Source organism: Oculina patagonica, chromosome 13, assembly GCF_052425735.1.
Source record: "Oculina patagonica isolate OP01 chromosome 13, crgOcupat, whole genome shotgun sequence".
In the NCBI taxonomy this organism is placed as follows: Eukaryota; Metazoa; Cnidaria; class Anthozoa; order Scleractinia; family Oculinidae; genus Oculina; species Oculina patagonica.
In genome coordinates, this window is record NC_135770.1 from 31,171,152 (window position 1) to 31,190,783 (window position 19,632).

Consider the following 19,632-nt stretch of genomic DNA (forward strand, 5'->3'; position numbering starts at 1 on the left):
CTCTCGATTGGTTTTATTGTTAAATTGAAAAGTTTAATTTGAAAATATATATAAATTACGTGATGGCAACAGGTGGTGGTGATTTTGGATACGAGGACCCTGATTTGGACCGAGATCTTGACCACAACAGTGATAACGATGATGAAGAGGAACAAGAGGTCGACACAACCCGACCATTTCAGCCCGGGATGGTATCCACACCCTACCATGGGGGTGAACAACATGAAATGCAAACAATGCAGCACGAACAGAGCGGGCTGCCAGAAACATCCTACGACGAAACACCTTTGCTTGAAAGAACCCCTTCAATAAGTGATCTTCAAAATGAAAGTAATTTGCGACAAAAACTAAAAAAAGCAGTAGACATGATAAAAGGCAAATTTCCCAAAGCAAACTTTGAAAAAATAAAAATCAGAAGAGGCAAAGGGAAAAATGAGGGTAAAATTGTTGCTGTAGGAACAAAAAAAGGCGAGTACAAGATTCTAAAAGAAAATGAGTCAGGCTTCATGAAAAGCTTTTTAGACAGCTTCAAAGATGAACTTGGGCCGTCAGCTGAAGATATTATTGCTCAAAAAAATGAGAGCATAAGAGATGTACGCCAAACATTAAGAAAAGCTGAACGCCAAAGATTAAGAGAAGCTGAAAAACAACTTCAAGAGGCCCAAAAACTCGCATCGGAAAAAGAAAAAGCCGCCCTAGAAGTGCAAGATCTGAGAAACAAAATCGAGCGAACTCAAGCTCAGATTGAAGCACTTACTCAAGAACACGGTTCGAATCTTGAAAGTGATTCAGAACTACGGAGACTGCAGCAACTGAAAAAAAATTATCAAAAGGATCTTGACAACGCGAAAAAAGAGGTGGTGGCCATTGAAAAACAATCGAAGCAGAAGACAAAAGAACAAACACGGGTCGACCAACTCAGGGCAAGCCTCGCTGCCAAAGAGAGAGAAAGAAACACTTTGCAAGAAAGGCTCAACGACACAAGAGCGTTGGATGATCTAAAAGAGCAAGAAGCCGAGCTGAAGCGACAAAACGATGAAGATCAAGCAGTAATACAGGATGAAAATACATCCCCCACTGACAAACAAGCTGCTGAAGAAAGAGTTGCTGAAAGAACCGAGGAGCTCGCACGTTTGCAAACACAGATTGCAGAAAGAGAAAGAGCGCTTCCACTTCGTGAGAGGATCAAAGAAATCTTCAAAAAAAATGGCGTGACAGTAACAGCAATCTTTCTTGCTGCTGGTGTCACGATTGGTGCTGTAATTGGTGCCATTACAAACTCTTTGAAGGCTACCGGCAAAGCGTTGGGGAAAGGCTTAAGTGATGTTGGCTCAAAGGTGGCATCAGCTCTGCCCGGTCTTATTGGCTCGATTGTGAGCTTTCTTTTCAAAACCGCTGGTCAAGTAATTAGCTTTCTTGCAGAGCACACCTGGCTGCTTATACTTGCTGCGGTTGCTTTTCTTGTTGAAAAATACATCAAAAAGAGACGTTAACGCATAAGGGCGTAGAGCAAAGCTGCAGCTCCAACCGCGCCAACAGCGACAGTTGCTTTGTTTATTTCGTGTGTATCATTGATTTCGACCTTCGTCGCTTTTGCGCTTTGCGCGCTTTCAGCTTTAGCACCTTCTGTGCTCACTGGTGCCGTAGTTTTTTTTGTGTCCCTTTGTGACTCCTTGTGTATAGGATTTGAAGGGTGGCTGTTTGGTGGGTTTACCTTTGATGGTCCTCCGGCCATCAGTTTAAGAGCTGCTTTTTTTGTTGATTTATTAACATCATTATTCAATCCTATTTTCATTCCTGCTACAGCCTGCTTCAGCTGATTGTTGTAGCCGACAACGCTTTCTGTGTTTATCACCATACTACCCGGCATCAGCCAGGCACCAGGGCAGACAGCAAGGTTAAGCCGAACCTTCGCTTCATCGATAGAAAGTTGGTATCTTTGAACTGACTTTGCCAGATCTGGTTGCCTTATAGCGTCTTCAACCAACACGAGGAACTCACTTTGAGCCTCCTTTGCGCGGCCGCCTGTGCCAAGTATGCTACTTCGAACGTTGACCTGCGAACCCAAAATACAGTAGACAAAAGCCTCTATCGACTGGTTTACTCTCGACAAACCTGCCTGAGTCAGCCCTTCTGCGGCGTTAGGACAAAACCAGTCTGCCTGTGCATATGCAGCGTCGTCTGGCTCGATATATTGAATTAAGTTACCCTTGCTTGCAGCTCCCCCTTCGTCCGAAAATTTATCGTAATCGGGGTATTTTGCTCCAGAATTTTTTGGTCCAATGTTAGTAAACCAGATATAAACATCACCAAGCCCATGATTGGCGCCTCTTGTGAAACGAAAATCGCTTGACGGGTCGACACCGAACTCAGCGCATATTCTTTTATACGAAGCCACGTCGTACTTGTTGTCGAACTGGCTAAACGTTGGGTCGCCTGGCAAGGCGCTTGCGCTCTGAATTCCGCCCATCTGAAACAATATTCGCCTTATTGTAAAATAAACGTGAAAAAGGTAAAAATTACGCACAACAGGTGGCAAACTGAGAGCTGAGTGTTCTTCATCAAAAATTTCACGACTTATCCCACTGCCTGTTGTCGCGCACCAGACAGCAAAGTTAAGTTGTTGAGGCCAGTAGCCAATATTTGGGCTAGCAAGCCACCTTTTTGACTCTTTTCCTGATGTATGCTTCAGTTTTGTTTTTTGAAAAATCTCTCTTAATTTCGTTGTGAAATATTGATCTGGTGTTACGTAGATGTTTATTTTGCTGTTAAATATTTTTTTCAAACTCGGTGCGGCTTCGTGAAATCCAACCGCGGGAATTGGTAAAGATGCGCCTTTTGCGCCGCTTGGTGACAGCTGTTGTGGAAAACCGCCTGAAATTTGATTCACCCCCAGTGCTTTTTTCATCTCTGGGCTCCAATATTTGCTGTCAGAGCCAAAAACATTTATCAAATGGCCTTGCTCTGCCTTGTAATAAATGTCTGCCGTTGCTGTGTGGTTGTACGCGAACTCAACCTGTGCAACAAATTTTGTTCGGTCAGCGTTTGGATATTTTGCAAGAAAAGGTTTCCATGCCTTGTCTTTTGCCGATTCAGAAATTGTAGTTGCTTCTGGGGTTTTCATCCACTTCATAAAATCTCTTTCTTTGGAATCAAGAAAAATTGATTGAGAAATGTCATCAGCTCTCGGAATAGGCGGAGCCATTTTATATTAAAGATTTATTTTTCAAAAGATAATTATAAAGATGGTTGTGCTCACTGTCACCACAACAGAAAATCCGAAAACTGTTTATTTTGACCAGCCTATTCCTAAACCGAGCTATATCCGGCTGCTAAGTTGTTCTCTTTACAACAGCTGGAATAGTTTGGAAGAGGATGGAATAGTTTCTTACAAAAAAGGGAACGAGGAAAAGGAGGAAATGCGTTTTATACGGCAAGGAAACTACTCACTCGACGACATTGGGGATATTTTTGAAAAAGGATTTCCAGAGAAAAATATGTTTTCTGTAAAAAAAGGCATTACGGGTCGTTCCTTAATAATAAAAGCAAACGAGGCCAAAATTAAAACTTTTAGACTGAATGAAAGTCTTATTAAGTTCTTAAATCTGTGGGTTCTTAGTGATACTGATTTTCTTAATCAAATTGTGGTAAATAATGTTTCAAATCCTAAAAATTACTTCATCAACTGTGACCTTATTGACAAGCAACAAAGCTTGCTAAATGGTAAGCCTTCAAGCCTTTTAGCTTGTTTTGACATACGAGGGAAACCGTATGAAAAAATTCATTACCAAAATAAGCATCTTAACGTCTTGCGCGACGTTGCGGCTGAAGAAAATGTATCATCTCTGACTCTTTCGATAAGAGATGAAAATGAAAATCTATTCGAATTTAACGGCTTAAATCTTGCATATGAGATAGAATTAAATTAAATTAAATACAAAAATAAAATTAAAAGTATACGACCATGTCTTCAGTTAACGTGCTCCCAAGTGCACCTGCGTTTGGTGTTTGTGCAGAAGACAGCGTAAAACACGCGGAAATACAAACACTGTATCCCGCTTTGCCAAATCAACCAGAAAACTTTAGGTTAACAAAAATCAATCAAATTTGTTCAGAGTTTGACAAAGAAGTTGTAAAATACCGAGCTGTTTTGAAAAAGTATAAAAAGGTGAAGTCTGTTTTCCATTATTCCGCAATTTCAATGGGTGGTTTGTCCAGTGTTCTCTCTGCTTCCAGTCTTGGCACCGCGGTAACGGTCGTTGGTTTGCCGGTAAGCGTTCCTCTCGCTGCATGTGCTGCCATTACAGGCGTCTTGTCTGCCGCTTTCACTGGAGCGAGCAAAAAACTTGAACCAAAAATTATGAAAAATAATGAAATTACTTCGCTTGCTGTTGCCAAACGTGAAACTGTCAATAGACTTGTTTCTGCCGCTCTCATTGACAATAAAGTTGATGACAAAGAGTTTAAAATTATTTTGGATGAATATTCTCGTTACATGGCCCTCAAAGAGACTGTTCGCAGGCACCTTACAAAAAATTTAAGCCAAAAAAAGTCATCCCCACAGCCGGACATTGAGAAACTGAGACAGGAGATAAAGAAACAAGAATTAGATAGGTTAAAAAAAAGACTATCAGCAGAGTCGAAATCAGATTTGAAAAAATAAACACTGGATTTAATCTGAGTGTTCAGAAAAATAAAATAAAGTTGTAGCAGAAAGCGTGAAATTGTGTGACGTGACACCCACAGTCAGGTGCTTGTCTGAACGAGGCAAAATAAACGTTGGAAGCCAAACCGATGAGGTAAAATGAAAATGTTTTCACAGAATAATCTTGAACTTCCGGCCATAAAGAAATGGGTTTTCCCTTTCTTTTTTTATAACAGATGAGTCATACATTACGAAAGGTGTTGAAAATGCCGAAAGGTGCAGCAAATGCCGAAAGGTGCAGCAAATGTTCTGAAATTTTTTTTTTCTGTCAAATCGTTTTTCCAGCACCTTTCGGAATGACACCCACACTAAAAAAACTAGTTTGTCAGTTCTATTTTTCGCCTTTCGGAATGGCACCCACACTAAAAAAATAGTTTGTCAGTTCTATTTATTCGCCTTGCCCACCGCGTAAAAGTATAAATTTACCGAAGTCGCGTAGATCTTGCAAGAACAAAGATGGCAGAAAACAGAAGACACGTTTTCCAATTCCTTGAAACGCTCGCTGAAGGCACAAAGGGTTCAAGTACGCAAGCCCGCATTAGGCTTGCAAGAAAACTAGCCGAGAGACTGAGACTTGTGAAGCAGGTTAGCAATTCATTCTTAGTTTTTATATAATTGTCATCTTACAATTATATCTGTTGTTTTTGTTAAGACTAAAGGCACATTATTATTAATTAACAGAGAAAGGCAATTCGTCGCAGGATGCGAGAGTTAGCAAAAAGCCTTGAAACTAAAGAAGCAGAGATTGCAATAGTGGAAGAAGAAATTCAGAAGCTTGAGCAAAACGTCGAAGACGGGACAGATCACTCTAGCAGCGAAGAAGATTGATCAAGATGTATCGATGATTAACTGTAATAAAATGTTGACAATGTTATGTGTTTTGGTTGATTGCTTTAGCGCTGCGTCGCTTTCCTTTCAAAAAAGAGTTATTAGTTGTGGTTTCCCTGCTTGACCAAGCATGATATATTTCTTTACAAAATAAACCTACGCACTTTGCGCAAGAGTACACACATATATGATGAGGGTTTTGGTCACAAATAGCGACAAGGAGCGAGGCGAGCCGGCGAGCCGAGCGAGTTGTCGCGATTTGTGCCAGAACCATCATCATATATGTGTGTGGAGCCGCAGTTGGTTTGTTTTCGATGCTCGCATTGGTAGCTTTTGTGTAAGACTATTACTGCATAGAAACACAGCTTTTTCATATTTTCGTGTACCGTTTTGTGTTTAACTGTTTTTCTTATACATTCTTCTTTTTTTGCTGTCCACCCGGGAAAACATTCATGAAAGAAGAAATTTCCTTATTAATGTTGCGTAGTACATATAATTACAAGTTCTTACGTCCGCAAGCTACCTGAACGTTCGGTATGTTCGCTGCAATTTATGTACTTAGTCGTACTTGATTACGGGATTTCTCTAAGGTGATAGCTGATAAGGCTGGAGGCAGAGTCATCTGTCAACCGCCCCTCCCCCTCCCCCCCCCCCCCAGGGAACTATCACCTCTTATAGTTCACCACTAAATTTTCTCCGATCCTGATTAGTTTTAATTGATTACGTGACGCGATAGTATTCATCCACAGAGCGACATCATCAGGCCATAACGCCCGTCTGAAAAAAAGTATCTGGATGGACAGATGGATAGTCCTCGTCCGTGATAATTTTTTGTAAGCAAGCGGGCCTAAATAGATAAAAACACAAAATTCACTGCAGACTTAGTGAGTTTGTCTGGTTTTGTTTCGTTTGTAAGTTAAATTTCGGCTTTCGAGTCTTTTATTTTAAAAAGTTAAAAACAATTCAAGATGCTCGTTATTGAATGAGTGCACGGAAGAAAATTAAGTTTTAAACGCGCATTGCGTTAAATGTCTTCTTTTAGTCTTCCCTTCAATTGAATTATTCAATGATATTTGAAAACTTACTCTGAAACTTCGGAGAAACGAGAAAATGTCGCCACAGTTTCTGTAGACGGCCCTTAGCTTCTTCACACTAATAAACAATTGGCTTTAGCTTACACTGTCAGGTGCACGCAGGTAGTTTGGAGAGCGCAAAAGAAGCGTAAGAGTATCTCGAAGCGATAGCTGAGAGTAACTCAAGCTTCTTGAGTGCTCTCCAAACTTCCCAAGTGCACCATAATTCGATACTGCATAGCTAAAAGACCACTTAATGCATGAACCAATTGTTTTAGAAATGTACATCAAAGCCCGAGCCAAAAACTCGTCTGAGAAAAAAAAAGAACGTTATTGGCGAAGCAATTTGCTCATGCTATCAGCGTGCACTATTTTTTATGGTGCACGCTTGTTTATACTGAATTTGATTGCACGGCTCTGCTAGCTATTTAACATTATTATATGGCTACAATAGTACGCGCGCTCTGATTGGCTGCTGAGTGGGCATTATTTTCTTGTAATGACCGGGCATTATGAAAATTTTTCTTGGCTCGACGGTTTTTTGAGTTGTGAGTAAAAGCTACAAGCGAGGGGGCAAAATCAACAAAAAATGCCGACAAAATATAACTATCTTTTCAATAACTGAAAGAAAAATATAAGCATACCGATACTTCTTTAGTATGAGCGACGAAAAGAGTAGCAGATACGCGTCAACGCAAACAGCTAGGGAGCTCAAATATTGCAATTCTTTGGGCGATTTTAATAAAACAATTATTCCACTCGCGCTTGTTGGATATGAGATCGTTATAGAAAACTCATATCCAACGCGCGCTCGTGGAATAAATACTACTTATTAACCGAGAGTGAGGTCATTACAGGGGAATCTCAGACCGAGGCCTTGATGTATTGACCGAGCGACAGCGAGGTCAATACATCAAGGTCGAGGTCTGAGATTCCTCTGTAATGACCGAACGGACGAGGTTAATAAGTTATTTATTATATGGCCTTTAAGCACTATTCAAAAAAGAGTATAATCAAGGGAAAAAACACTGGAGGTAAAACTCGCTCTCGCTCTCTGTGGCTATTTTTGTGGTCAATGGTATATGAGCTCATAAACCATTGTCTGTTAACCAATCAAAACCCAGGAATTGCAATATACTATTGCTAGTTTTTAATAAGTTATAATAGCCGATAGTGTACCATAGCCCAGTCAATCACATTACAGCATTTGCTAAAGTATACTAGTAGAATTCTACTAAGTAGGTTTGACACGAATGCAAACTTTCGTACTCTTACAATGATATGTTATTTCATCCATGAAATCTTTTAAAGTTTACACAAGATGATGGTGTTACTTAAAGAGCTTAAAATGGAGGCTCATATCATCTTACTTTTAGCAAGATTAAACGAGTCAAATAGCGAAGCGTGCGAGGCTCAAAAACATCAGCGTGTTCTGAGAGAAATAGAAGGAATCTAAGCGAATTTTTCGTTGTGTGTAAGAGTCTTAGGAATGCCGGCTGCTTAAGAAAGTGTTTTAGGAAAATCGTCCGCCATTTCGGTTTGTTTGTCTGAGTGGTGACGTCACTCGCGCGCTTTGCTTTTCGAGTTATTGAGTGCGTAACTTGTAATAATATAATGTTTACTTTATAAAGTACCAAGCCTTTCGACCTAACATAAGGACAGTCAGTAGAGGGTAAAATAGAAATAAAATTTGTTTTACACCTCGGAGTCACAATAGCTTCTCGACAATGATGTCCACATGATCACTTGTGATGGCTAAATATTGATTCAAGATTGACATTCTGAACCCAAAAAAAACCTTTATTGAGTCGACTGTTGACTTTTATTTGCTTTCGAGGCAAAAGTCTGCCATATTTTTATAAACAATAATTTAGTTCTAGTAACTTCAGCGACCGCCGCCGTGATCATGCGCACATGACGACCATCCCCTTCACTAATCCTAATTACACAATTATAAGTGCCTATATATTCTGGTGACGTCGATGTCGCACGTTTCCTTTCGAAATCGGTCGATGCCATTCTCGTACCTCGAGTCTTCGTTCCTTACAGCGCAAGGTTGACGAATCGAGGGACTGTCGAAAGTTCATTTTCAGGATTGAATCTGATTGGCTATATACCATTCGGTCCTGTCGTGTAGGCTAAAATGCTTTCATCTGACAACATTAATTGAAATAGCTCTATACTGTTTAAATAATAAAAAATATCATGCATCATTACGATTCTGCGTCTATGTAATTTTGTGTAGAATCCTAAACCAAGCCCTATGAAAATTAGTCCCTCCACAAAAACCCCAAATCTCAGACCCGAAATTCCTTAAAAAACTAACCCTCTCCCTCCTAAAAAAGCCCATTGCTTTTTTTGTTAATTGCGTTCGACGAAGGAGAGCGCAAGCCTAATTTTGTTTTTGCGTCCTGTGTCTTTTGAGTTGGTATGCCTGTGTACTGTTATGCGGAATGAATCGAGCCGTAATGCGCGCGCAGATGTATGGACTCCAGATTGGCCGCCCCTATTGATTTTTGCAGGGGCAAATCTCGGCCGGGAAACTGGTAGCCACAGATGGCCTCGATTTTATGCAAAACAAGATGGCGTCCCAAACGGAGCTTAGAAACACTATTTTGCTAAAAAAAAATGGGTTAAAAACGTGTTTCCAAAATTGTAATTTTGCTACAAATGTCATGAAGAACATTAGAAGGTTATCATCCAAGGTAGCAGAGTTGTCTTTAGACTTGCTCCAAGTCGCTCGTTTGATTTGAAGAAGTCCGCTGGATACGGAAACGGAGGGCGCGCGCGCATGAAAATCAAAATGGCGGAGGATCGTTCCGAGCTTTACCTAAGTGTTTTTTCGCGCGCGCGTTCACCCAAATGAATCCCGCGTGATCTCTCGCGCGCGATTTCAAAGGCGTCTTCCGCGCTTGATTTTAAAGCGTTTTATTTAAGTAACTATAGATGCAAAGAAAAAACGAGCGACTTGGGGCAAGTCTAAGTTGTCTTTAAAACGTCATAAAAAGTGTGGAAATCGAGTAAGTCGATGCGTAGTTTCGTACGGAGTTCGTTCGTAGGAAAACCATTCTCCTGCAATTATATGTTGCACAAAACTACAAATTGTTAGAATTAAATGCATCGAGAGTGGGTATAATACGGATCGAAATTGTTTTATCACTTCTTTGAATTTGTGATATACCGTTATTCCTAGAAGCACTAGACGTTTTGACGAGGAAATCGTTGTGTGAATGTAATATGCGTGCAGTGGATTACTGTGTCAATTGTCTGTATTTTTAAGTACTTTGTCAAATTTTAAATCGAAGTAAAACTATTTCCAGAAGTTTGTGGAAGTTTAAATCTCGTTAGTGCCCAACGATAACGGGTCAAGGGAAATAAATAATTATTTTTGTGTAAATAATATTTCATTCATTCTATGTTCTTTTGGCTCGTCACACAATCTTCCTCACACTTACCCTCCTCGCGTTTTGTGAGGTATAAGCATGGAAACTAACCTTGACATAAGGCATACTACTAGTAGGCCGACCATGTCGGTTTTTTGCCACTACCTGCTTACCTTGGGTCTATTTTACCTATAGGTCTAACGCACTCCCCTAATCTCTGATTACTAGTAGTTTATTAACATTGACATAACAATTTGTTACAACTCATAACTTACTTACAGAACGTTATTTACATTACACAAAGGGCATAAATGTTAGTACAAAAAAGAAATAAAAAAATAAGACAGAGAACAGGTTCGTTTTGTAATCTAATAAGGCTAATTTCTACAATGGTAACGTGGCTGCTTAATTGTTTTTGGTTTTGCTGTTATTTCCCTTTTTAAATAAGCCCATTTTCTTCTAGCTCTTAAAGAGAGATATAGCTTTTCCGTTTACAAGGCCCTTATGGTGGAAATTGCTTTGTTTTTTACATCAATGAAAGATGCAATAGAGTAGCCCAGAGACCTGTAATGTGTGTTTAATGACTCTAGGACTTGTTTTGAGTATTATATCGTTAGGGAAAGACCATTTCAGAAGTTTAGATAGTGATATACGTGAAGGTAACTTTAATTGATGTTTTATAACTTTAGATTTATTTTATTGACATTTGGATAAAGTTAACATTATTATTTATTTATTTATTATCATTATTTAATTTAATATTCTTGAGGGTGCAAGCCCCGCCTACTAATCATGGATGGTGCAAAAATTAATCTTGCCGGGGGTTATGTTAGTAGATCAACAATTGCAATGCTTAAATTGCAATGCTGAATTGGAAATCTTATTTATCAATATGCATGTCAGCATATATAAAAAGAGAGACTGCTGAAAATAGTAGATAAAAATAACCGTCCAGTTTTAAGTTTGTTTAAGCTACTTGTTTCCTTAAGGCCTGGCTAAACCGGCAAGCATCAGTAGCATTATTGTCGTATTTCCTGGTTGGCTAAATTTGTGGAAGCAAGGAAAATGTTTTGCTCTCCGGTTAACTAAACAAGGAAACAGTGTTTCACACGTGCATATAATGCGCGAACGTACTGTTGCTAAGAAACGTTTTTAATGAGCAGCACTGGAAACTTCAGCATTGCTTCCACAGTGGCTAAACTGGGCAACATATGTTTCAGAAAGGACAATTTGTGTTAGTAAAGCAGAAATGTTGTTAACCGAAACAGAATTTGTCTCCGCAACAAATGTTTCCCACGGGGTTAGACTGGGAAATATTTGGCTCCGCAATAATGTTTGTGCAACAATGCTTCCTAGTTTTGCCAGGCCTTTTAATATATTTGACGTGTATATATTCGATGTGCTTCTTTTCATGTTAATCTGACTTAGTGACCTAATAGACTAAAAACAATCTGAAAGGAACAATATTTGGCATGATAAACGATCTTATTATATTCATGGCATTTATGGTTAAACACTTATAAGAATATTTATTTATCTATTACTAATTACTGACCTTGACCCACTCAATAAAAAGGACCACACACTAAAAATGCAGATTGCTGAACTTGACCCACCTAGCAGGAAAAAACGCACTATAAAAGCAGATTGCGTTCATTTTGGCAGACACTCCAACAGCGTCGATACTTCATTCAGTACTACCTACGATAAGGAAGGTAAGCTTTAATTTTACTCTGAATTGAGCCTTTTAAAAAACGAATATTTTAGAAAACTAATATTTTAACACCGTAGCGGAAACGTTTTTAATGATTACTTGACTCGTCAATCGCTCTACAACCATGGTTTATTATACTGTTCCATATGTTCCAGTTTAATAATAAACAACATTATTTTTTCGTGCCTGTGGACCCGAGACAGAATTTGCACATCACTGTAACGTTGCCTGTTCCCAAAGCATACAACTTCCTCAATGAACATTAAATCTTGATATGCCTCTTATGTCCATGCTGTAGACTTTATATGTTTATTGTTATTTCCAATAAGATGAACAGTAATCGAAAACCCGGTATTGTGTGTGTTGGCGTCTGAGAATTCTCGAACAGAAAGAGCTATCAGCCTAAAGCGAACTTTTGGCCCCAGTGCAACAAAAAAAATTATTTTAAAACTCTTTATGTACTGACTTGTACTGCATAACAACGGAACGATAGCTCGATACTATAGCTCGATATATAGCTCGATAGCTATGGTACAAAACTGTTTTACAGTCTTGTAATATCAGTTCTTAAACGCGCTCAGTAGTTTGCAGAAAACAACTAACAACTGTGACCGACCACAGGATTTCACAGGATTTTGAGGAAAAAGTTGATGGCATGTACACAAATGCGAAGATAGGCACGCTTAACGTGTTGAGAACTAAACAAAGACTCACACGGTAGATTAAAAGGACGCTGTCACCAGTTTACTTCAAAAACTCAAGAGCCTAAAGACATCTGCAAACTACGAATAGTGGTCCAATTTTGTTAAAAATCACCATGCAATTTTTCAAGTCTTTCAAGTTTTGTCCCTGTGGACTGGAAAAACACCTAAATATTTTATTATTGCTTCCTTCTTCCTTCAACAACAATTTACTTTATATCTCCATCTTGATGTACTAGGTGCATTTCATGAACGCGAAGACCTATTCGCCATATATAGAATTTTTTTTACCAAAAAGCATTAAAATCCACATGACAGTGTCCCAGTAAAGCGAGAATTTTACAGTTGTGTGCATGTGCGCCGTGACAGAATCCATGATAAAATATTCAGGGTCTGTTAAATCCAAATTAATCTGTTGTAAAGTGTTGTTGGTTCCGCTTAGACAAATTTAAGTCAGCTATTTCTCAAGTACCCATGAGTGTTCTTTAATTGACCGTTAAATGCGTTTAGCCAACGAAAACCCATTTAACGTGCTAGACGTCACACAACGTGCGATACGACATGCGTGCGATAGGGCATCCGTGAAATGAGTGGCTGAGTCGAGAAAAGTATGAAAGGTTTGTTTCCTAATAAAAATTTGCTTTTACTTCTGCAGCCGGACGGCCGGCCTTGCGAATGCTTTACATCAAATTCAAGAGCACGGTATTTTTCGGTATAGTTCGCGTGTCATTGTGCACTTGCAACTCTTTTGCACAGTGGCATGTCATTCCTCCATTCCACTCGATGTCGAGCTTGACACACTTTTAATTCGACAAAACACACGCCTCTGTTTTTATTGTGCGATATGAACAAAAGAGAAATCTAACACACCCGACGCAGGGACATGTCGAAGCGACGTGTAGCAGGGACAAAATCACAATTTTTCAGCTTCACTTCACAACAGACAGCACACATATGAGCCATTAGGTTTATTTTTCATGTTTTCGGCCGAGTACCAGAATACAGTATATAAAGAAAACCTATACCACACTACATACAGCCATGTAAAGTAAACAATATAACTCTACTTCATCCAGTAATCGCTATCACAGTGCATTACAGCAAAACAAATAACGAGAGCTGAGCAACCACTTCTAAAACATTGTGGTTAGAACGGTGGCCAGAAAAAACCTGCCGGAGAAAACCCCGTTGTGAAAAAAATGACAGGAAATCTGGTAGAAACCAGGAACAAGCTCTTACAGCTTATTCTACAAGGCAATAAACATTTAAAAAAAAACAAGTTTAAAATTCTAGCGAGTGGTATCGGCCTAGAATGATTGCCCACGTGCAATTCCAAGCTTAAATATTCACACAGCATTACCCATGATATTACTGTACTCAGGCCCAGGGCCTGTCGCTCTCGTGCCGCAGAAATATTCAATTTCCAGCTAATTTGTATTCACTCAATCGCCAGAAATTCCATATGTTCACACTCAATAAAAAGTAGACGGGACATGTCCCAGGGACATGTTGCAGCCACACTTCTGCTCGTATGTGCAGATAATTTTAAGCTCGTTCATCACGAATTTTGCGGCAATTTTGTTCCTGTGACGTGCTGCAGGGAGATCAACTCGTTGAACTTCGTGGGACATTGCGCAGTGACAAAATGTTGCAGGGAAGCAATGCCCCTTCGGTGTTAACGGTTTTGCAACATGTCCTTGCAGCAGAGTTAAGCAGCATTGCGGCGACACCGGCGCAGCAGATTTAAAACATCTAGTAAAAAAATGCAAGTTAACATTTCAATAAAAAAAATATCTACTTTTAGGGTTTTTTTTTTACATTTCATTTTTTGGCGGTATTCATAAAAGAATCTCTTAAAAAACAGATCTATTTAATGTGTTTATCAGTTATAGAAGAGCGTTCCAAATAGAAACAAAGGTTCTTCGACCAACCTCGTGGTAATTCGATGAAGTGCCCCCCTTCGCTTTTCTTTCCAAATTAGCGTGCAATAAATGTTATGGTCTCTCCTTGTTTGCCCTTGATTTTTTTTTTTTTTTTTGGGGGGGGGGGTGCGTCAAAGGGGCATTGATGGTTTTTACTCTCTGGCTCCGCAGCGCAAATTTTGTTGTTTTTTTATCACAAAAAATAAAGTGTAACCTTTGTGTTTGTTACTGTCTGAGATGCGCTGAATTGCGTTTGAATTTACTTTTCTGTCAGCACGTATATACGTACCAGGCAGCGACAAGAGTTATTTTTGAGCAGCTGATGAAATTTGAGGGAACGATGCGCCTGAGCACTTCGTGTCTCTGCTCACTCAAAAAGATGAAAAACGGATGATGAGAAGGGAAACAAAAACGTGCTGCGTGGAACTCGTGTTTCTTGTGAGCTGAAACGTTTTGTAAATTACGTCACATGGCAAGCGGAACTGCATGTATCTCTTTCCTGCTATCAGTTAGTCACAATCTCACTTTTTGGCCTTTGAATAAATTCTTTTCTCATGGGAGTTGCGTGAATTGGTCATTGATAGCTTGTGCTCTCAGGCTTCGTTGAGCGAATTTGTTTACCACCAGGATAAAGTGTATTATTAAATTCTCAACCTCGGGTATTGCATTTCTAGCTTTCTGATTGGTTCACTGAATCCCGGTTATCAGTTCGTATACCTATGTTTGACCTTATTATATGGGAAATGAGTGCGGCAAGTGCCGCTCAGCGTAAAATGTTTCTGCGGGAAGCGACAGTTCCATCAGAAAAATGGCTGAAAACAGCAAATTTGGCGAGCTTTATGAACAAGAAGTAATCAGCGGTGCCTACAAAAAACCACAGAAATGCCATAGTAAAATTAACTACGCAAAACAAAAGGATTGATGCGAAAAGTTTAATTAATAATACTTGTAAACGCACAACAAGAGCGAGTGAATAAAGCAGAAAAGCAGCGAATAATTTACGAAAGAACGGGCAAACTGACGCAGTTTCATTCATTGTACGTCATAAAATTAGGCTCAGCACTTCTGTAAAGTTTGTTACCTTTTAATCTTGGTCTTGTCCTTTTATACTTCAATAAACCTGTTCCACTTTGAGCTCAATTTCGCTTCAAATAATATAGCAGTCTTGATGACAGCCGTGGAGCCGTAAATTACAAGTACAATGTAAACACTTGCTTCGTTCTACTTGCACAAGACATGTAGTTTCCAGAAAAGCTTTTGCTTCGAATCATCCCGTAAATCTTAACTGTTGTCACAATTTCCAGGATATATAGACGACTTTAGAGAAGATTATTGGATGAAAATATTGGGAAGAAAACTCTCTCGCTCGCTTTCCTCGTGTGTTTCATTCAACTCAAGAAGTGAACACCACGCCACAAATTTTCCCGCCTCCTCATACTATCACTTCGTTTACATCAAAATGAAATGTCCAGTCGATTTAAACTTAAAAAAAATTTAATAAAACAATTATTCTATTCGCCCTCGTTGGATACGAGTCGTTATAGCCAACTCGGCGCTTCGCGCCTCGTTGGCTATTTACCACCTCGTATCCAACGCGGGCTCATAGAATAATTGTTAGACTTGTTAAATAACCTTTGATCCTCTTTCGCATTTAAGAAGTTTCTTTTGTAAATATTGAACCTCGTTCCCTGGAAGAGATAGACCCTGGAAATGAGGTTGGGGAATAATGTGTTTCTGATTGACATGTGCTGAATGCGTTTAAAGGACCTTTCTGTCAGTTCGTTAATCGTTTAATGCATAAATTAATCGCTTAATATCATAATGGAGTGAGCGAGTGAATGCAGTCGATAGTCATTTTAACCCTATTCAGACCGGGCTTTTTTGGACCTTCTCTGACCGGGGTGGGGGGGGGGCCTTCGGAAAAAACAATTCCATTAAAGTTAATTTCCATTAATAAAAACACAAAAATTACAAATTTGGGAAAACATGCCTGTCAAAATGCCGTTGCCATGGTGATTTCAAGTTCCTGACACATCATCCAACCAGATAAATTATAGAAAAACTCAGAAAGTTTGGCAGCGTTTGGTTGAATCTTGAAAAAGTTATAAGCGTTCAAAGCTCAAAAGCCCCCTCCCCCCCCCGGTCTGAATAGGGTCAATACGGATAAATTTATTCTTTTAATACCTCATTACCACGCGACGGCCTCATTTCAATTGCCCAAAGCATTGTGGTTGATTTTTGAAAGGAACCTCGCTCTCAATGGGTTGCTAGTTCGCACGGGGGACTTGTCGCTACAACATGTCCCTGGGACATTTTTCCGCTCCATTATATTAGCTTGTGTGTTTGTGCATGTTGTGTTTTTGTCGCTGCTACATGTCCCCGTTTCACGTCCCTGCTACATGTCCCCTCAGTGTGAACAGCACATGATTTTATCCCAGCTACGTACATATCGCTGCGACTTGCCCCTGCGACATGTCTCCTCGTTTGTAGGCACCTTAAAGTAGGCATGCGTTCTGGCACGTGTCATTTCTGGCGTTGTCCACACGTAATTGAATTTTCCCTCCTCGTTTAAAAAAAACCTCTGTCTACACGTACCAGTTTGGAATCTACACGTACCAGTTTGGAATCGTTTTCGCCTGTCCACAAGTACACAAAAAGGGTGTTTCTAAAAACTGTTTTGGTCGATCGCAGTAAAAGTCATGTGTCACTGTTTTTACGTCCTTGATCATCAATTCTGCGACATTAAACAGTTTAGCATATTCTTTCCTGATACGTACATTTTTCTACGATGAACTGGTTGATGCAATGCCACAAAGCATGCAAGTGACATGGAGAGCACGAAGAGGGTCTGCCCCATGTACAGGGATCAATCACTATTAGTAATTGCAGGCATTGCTTACTTTTTTGTCTTTTTTGTCGGGTCCCTATGTGTCATGTAGTTAAAGGTTGGCACGACAGATCACGCTTAGCATTTGAAATTGAATTTTTTTTAATTGTTGAAATTCTACTATTATTCGTCAGATTGCCCTGAAAGAAATGGCGTTACCACTGATCGTCTCTATGTTGTCACTTTTACTTATGGCGACCACAGTCGACTCAGCAAGCAACGATACCTCTTGCACCGGTCATTGCTGGCCTGCTAGCAGTTGCAATGCTGGGAATTGCATGCAATATTGTGTTGTTGGAGGATGTAACATGACCTGCTCATCAAATCTTACATATTGCAATCAAATTTGCACTAGTGGAGGATGCAACAGTGAGTGCAATGCTGAAAAGTGCATCCTTGGTTGCACCGGGGGAGGATGTAACATGGCTTGTCCATCGAGTGTGAAATATTGTGACCACTACTGCACTGGTGGAGGATGCCACAGCAAGTGTTATGCTGAAACGTGCAGTCTTGGTTGTACTGGTGGTGCATGTGGCATGACTTGCCCATCTGGTGTAAAAAAATGCAATCTACACTGCACCAGTGGAGGATGCAACAGCCAGTGTGACGCCGAAAACTGCATGCTTGGTTGTACCGGGGGAGGCTGTACCATGGCATGTCCATCTGGTGTAAAAGAATGCGAACTGTTCTGCACCTCTGGAGGTTGCCACTTCGATTGCGATGCTAAAAATTGCACACTTCACTGTATGGCGGGTGGATGCACTGGATTCAAATCATCTATCAGAAAAAGGCGATCTACCAAGTCATTACCACCCCCCGTGCCCACTAAGAAGGTCTAGTGGCGCCAGTCTCCAGCAAGTGGGAACCGCAGTCGGATTTTTTTTATTGCTCTCATTGTGTAAAACTTTTACTGCATAGAAACACAGCTTTTTAATGCTATCGTGTACCGTTCTCTGTTAAACTGTTTATTATATCTGTTTACCGTTTTTGCTGTCAAATCGGGCTCGGTATGCTCCCTGCAATTTACGTATTTTAGCTCAAGATTTATATTTCACAAATTGACCACATTTTATTCATGGTCCACAGTGTTTTATACAATTACCGAGCTACTGCGCGCGTTGTGATTGATTGATGCCTGTTATCTATTAGAGTACAGACGCAGCGGGATGACTTCACAGCGTAGGGTGACTCGCGCACATGATCAGAATTCATAGTCCAAATCGGTGTTGTTGGCAAAATGTTTTTAAAACTCGCGGGGCCACAACGAAACGAAAAAGCCAACCTTAATTATAAATCTACAGCGAGAAACAAGCCGCCAAATATCGTTCACCTTTCGGAATATCTAACTGGGCCAAACAAGCTTGAAGAACATCAGTGACTGCAACTCGCCTAGCGGCTGGTGGGCCACTTTTTTGTTTTTTACTGCATTTTGACGTCATCTGTGATCTATAACTGAACAGACGAACGGCAAAATGGAATCTAGAAATGACATCAAAAAATAAAATGTTCAAAACGCAAGTCGAAGAGGCTAGGGGTTTTTCACTGCAAAATTTTGGAAATTTTATGGCGTCATTTATTATGGTCTATATGAAAGTGTAGACCATGAAAATTGTGGCTGATTTAATTTGTTTTATACAATAACACGGAAAAGCTCCGGCTTAAAGAAAGATATAACCTTACCGATTACAAGGCTCTCCCATGGGTGTGGAGGTCACACCCATGACTATAACCTGAGGCCGATGACGACCAATAACACTAAAACATGCACCAACAGGAACATGTGCCGGAACAAGCGCTCCGCCTCATTTATTTTTTTTAAACATGACTTGATCTGTAAATAATTTTAAATAATTTAGCTTAATTGTATAGTAGTGGTAATAGTATAGTAGTGTTTGTTAGTAGTTTTATTTTTTTAAAATTGTATTGATTTCCTTTAATACAGTTTTTAACTGCAATGGTGATAAATAAACATTCTATTTTATTTTATTTTTACTATTGTAGAACTTGCTTTGTATTTTACGTCAATAAAGGACATAAAGAGCGGCTCTGAGACCTGTAATGTGTGTTTAATGACTCCAGGACTTGTTTTTAGCTTCATATCGTTAGGGAAGGACCATTTTAAATGTTTAGATAGTCATAAACATGTTGGTAACTTGAATTGATGTTTTAGAACTTTAGATAGTGTCCCCAATTAGTGGTGAATAGCTGCTAGTGTTTTCTTGACACTTGATTTTTGAGGGTGAAGGGCTGTAACGAAAAAATCTTGCACAAGAAAAGCAGAAGAAAAAAGATCATACACAGCTATGCACGGGAAAAAACTCAAGCAAGCCCCGCCTGCTAAACATTGATGGTACAAAAAATAATCGTGCATAGGGGTATGTTGGTAAAAAAATAAAATCTTGCAAATTTCAATGCTGAA

The 19,632-nt window shown here is 39.7% G+C and overlaps 1 protein-coding gene across 1 annotated transcript; it reads left to right on the forward strand.

Moving 5' to 3' along the window:
- The first annotated feature begins 11,580 nt into the window (after positions 1-11,580).
- Positions 11,581-18,052, forward strand: LOC144637138 (uncharacterized). Its single transcript, XM_078496283.1, has 3 exons — positions 11,581-11,704; positions 15,747-15,770; positions 17,334-18,052. The coding sequence occupies exons 1-3, from the start codon at positions 11,581-11,583 to the stop codon at positions 18,050-18,052; spliced, it is 867 nt and encodes a 288-aa protein (XP_078352409.1).
- Positions 18,053-19,632: the final 1,580 nt, after the last annotated feature.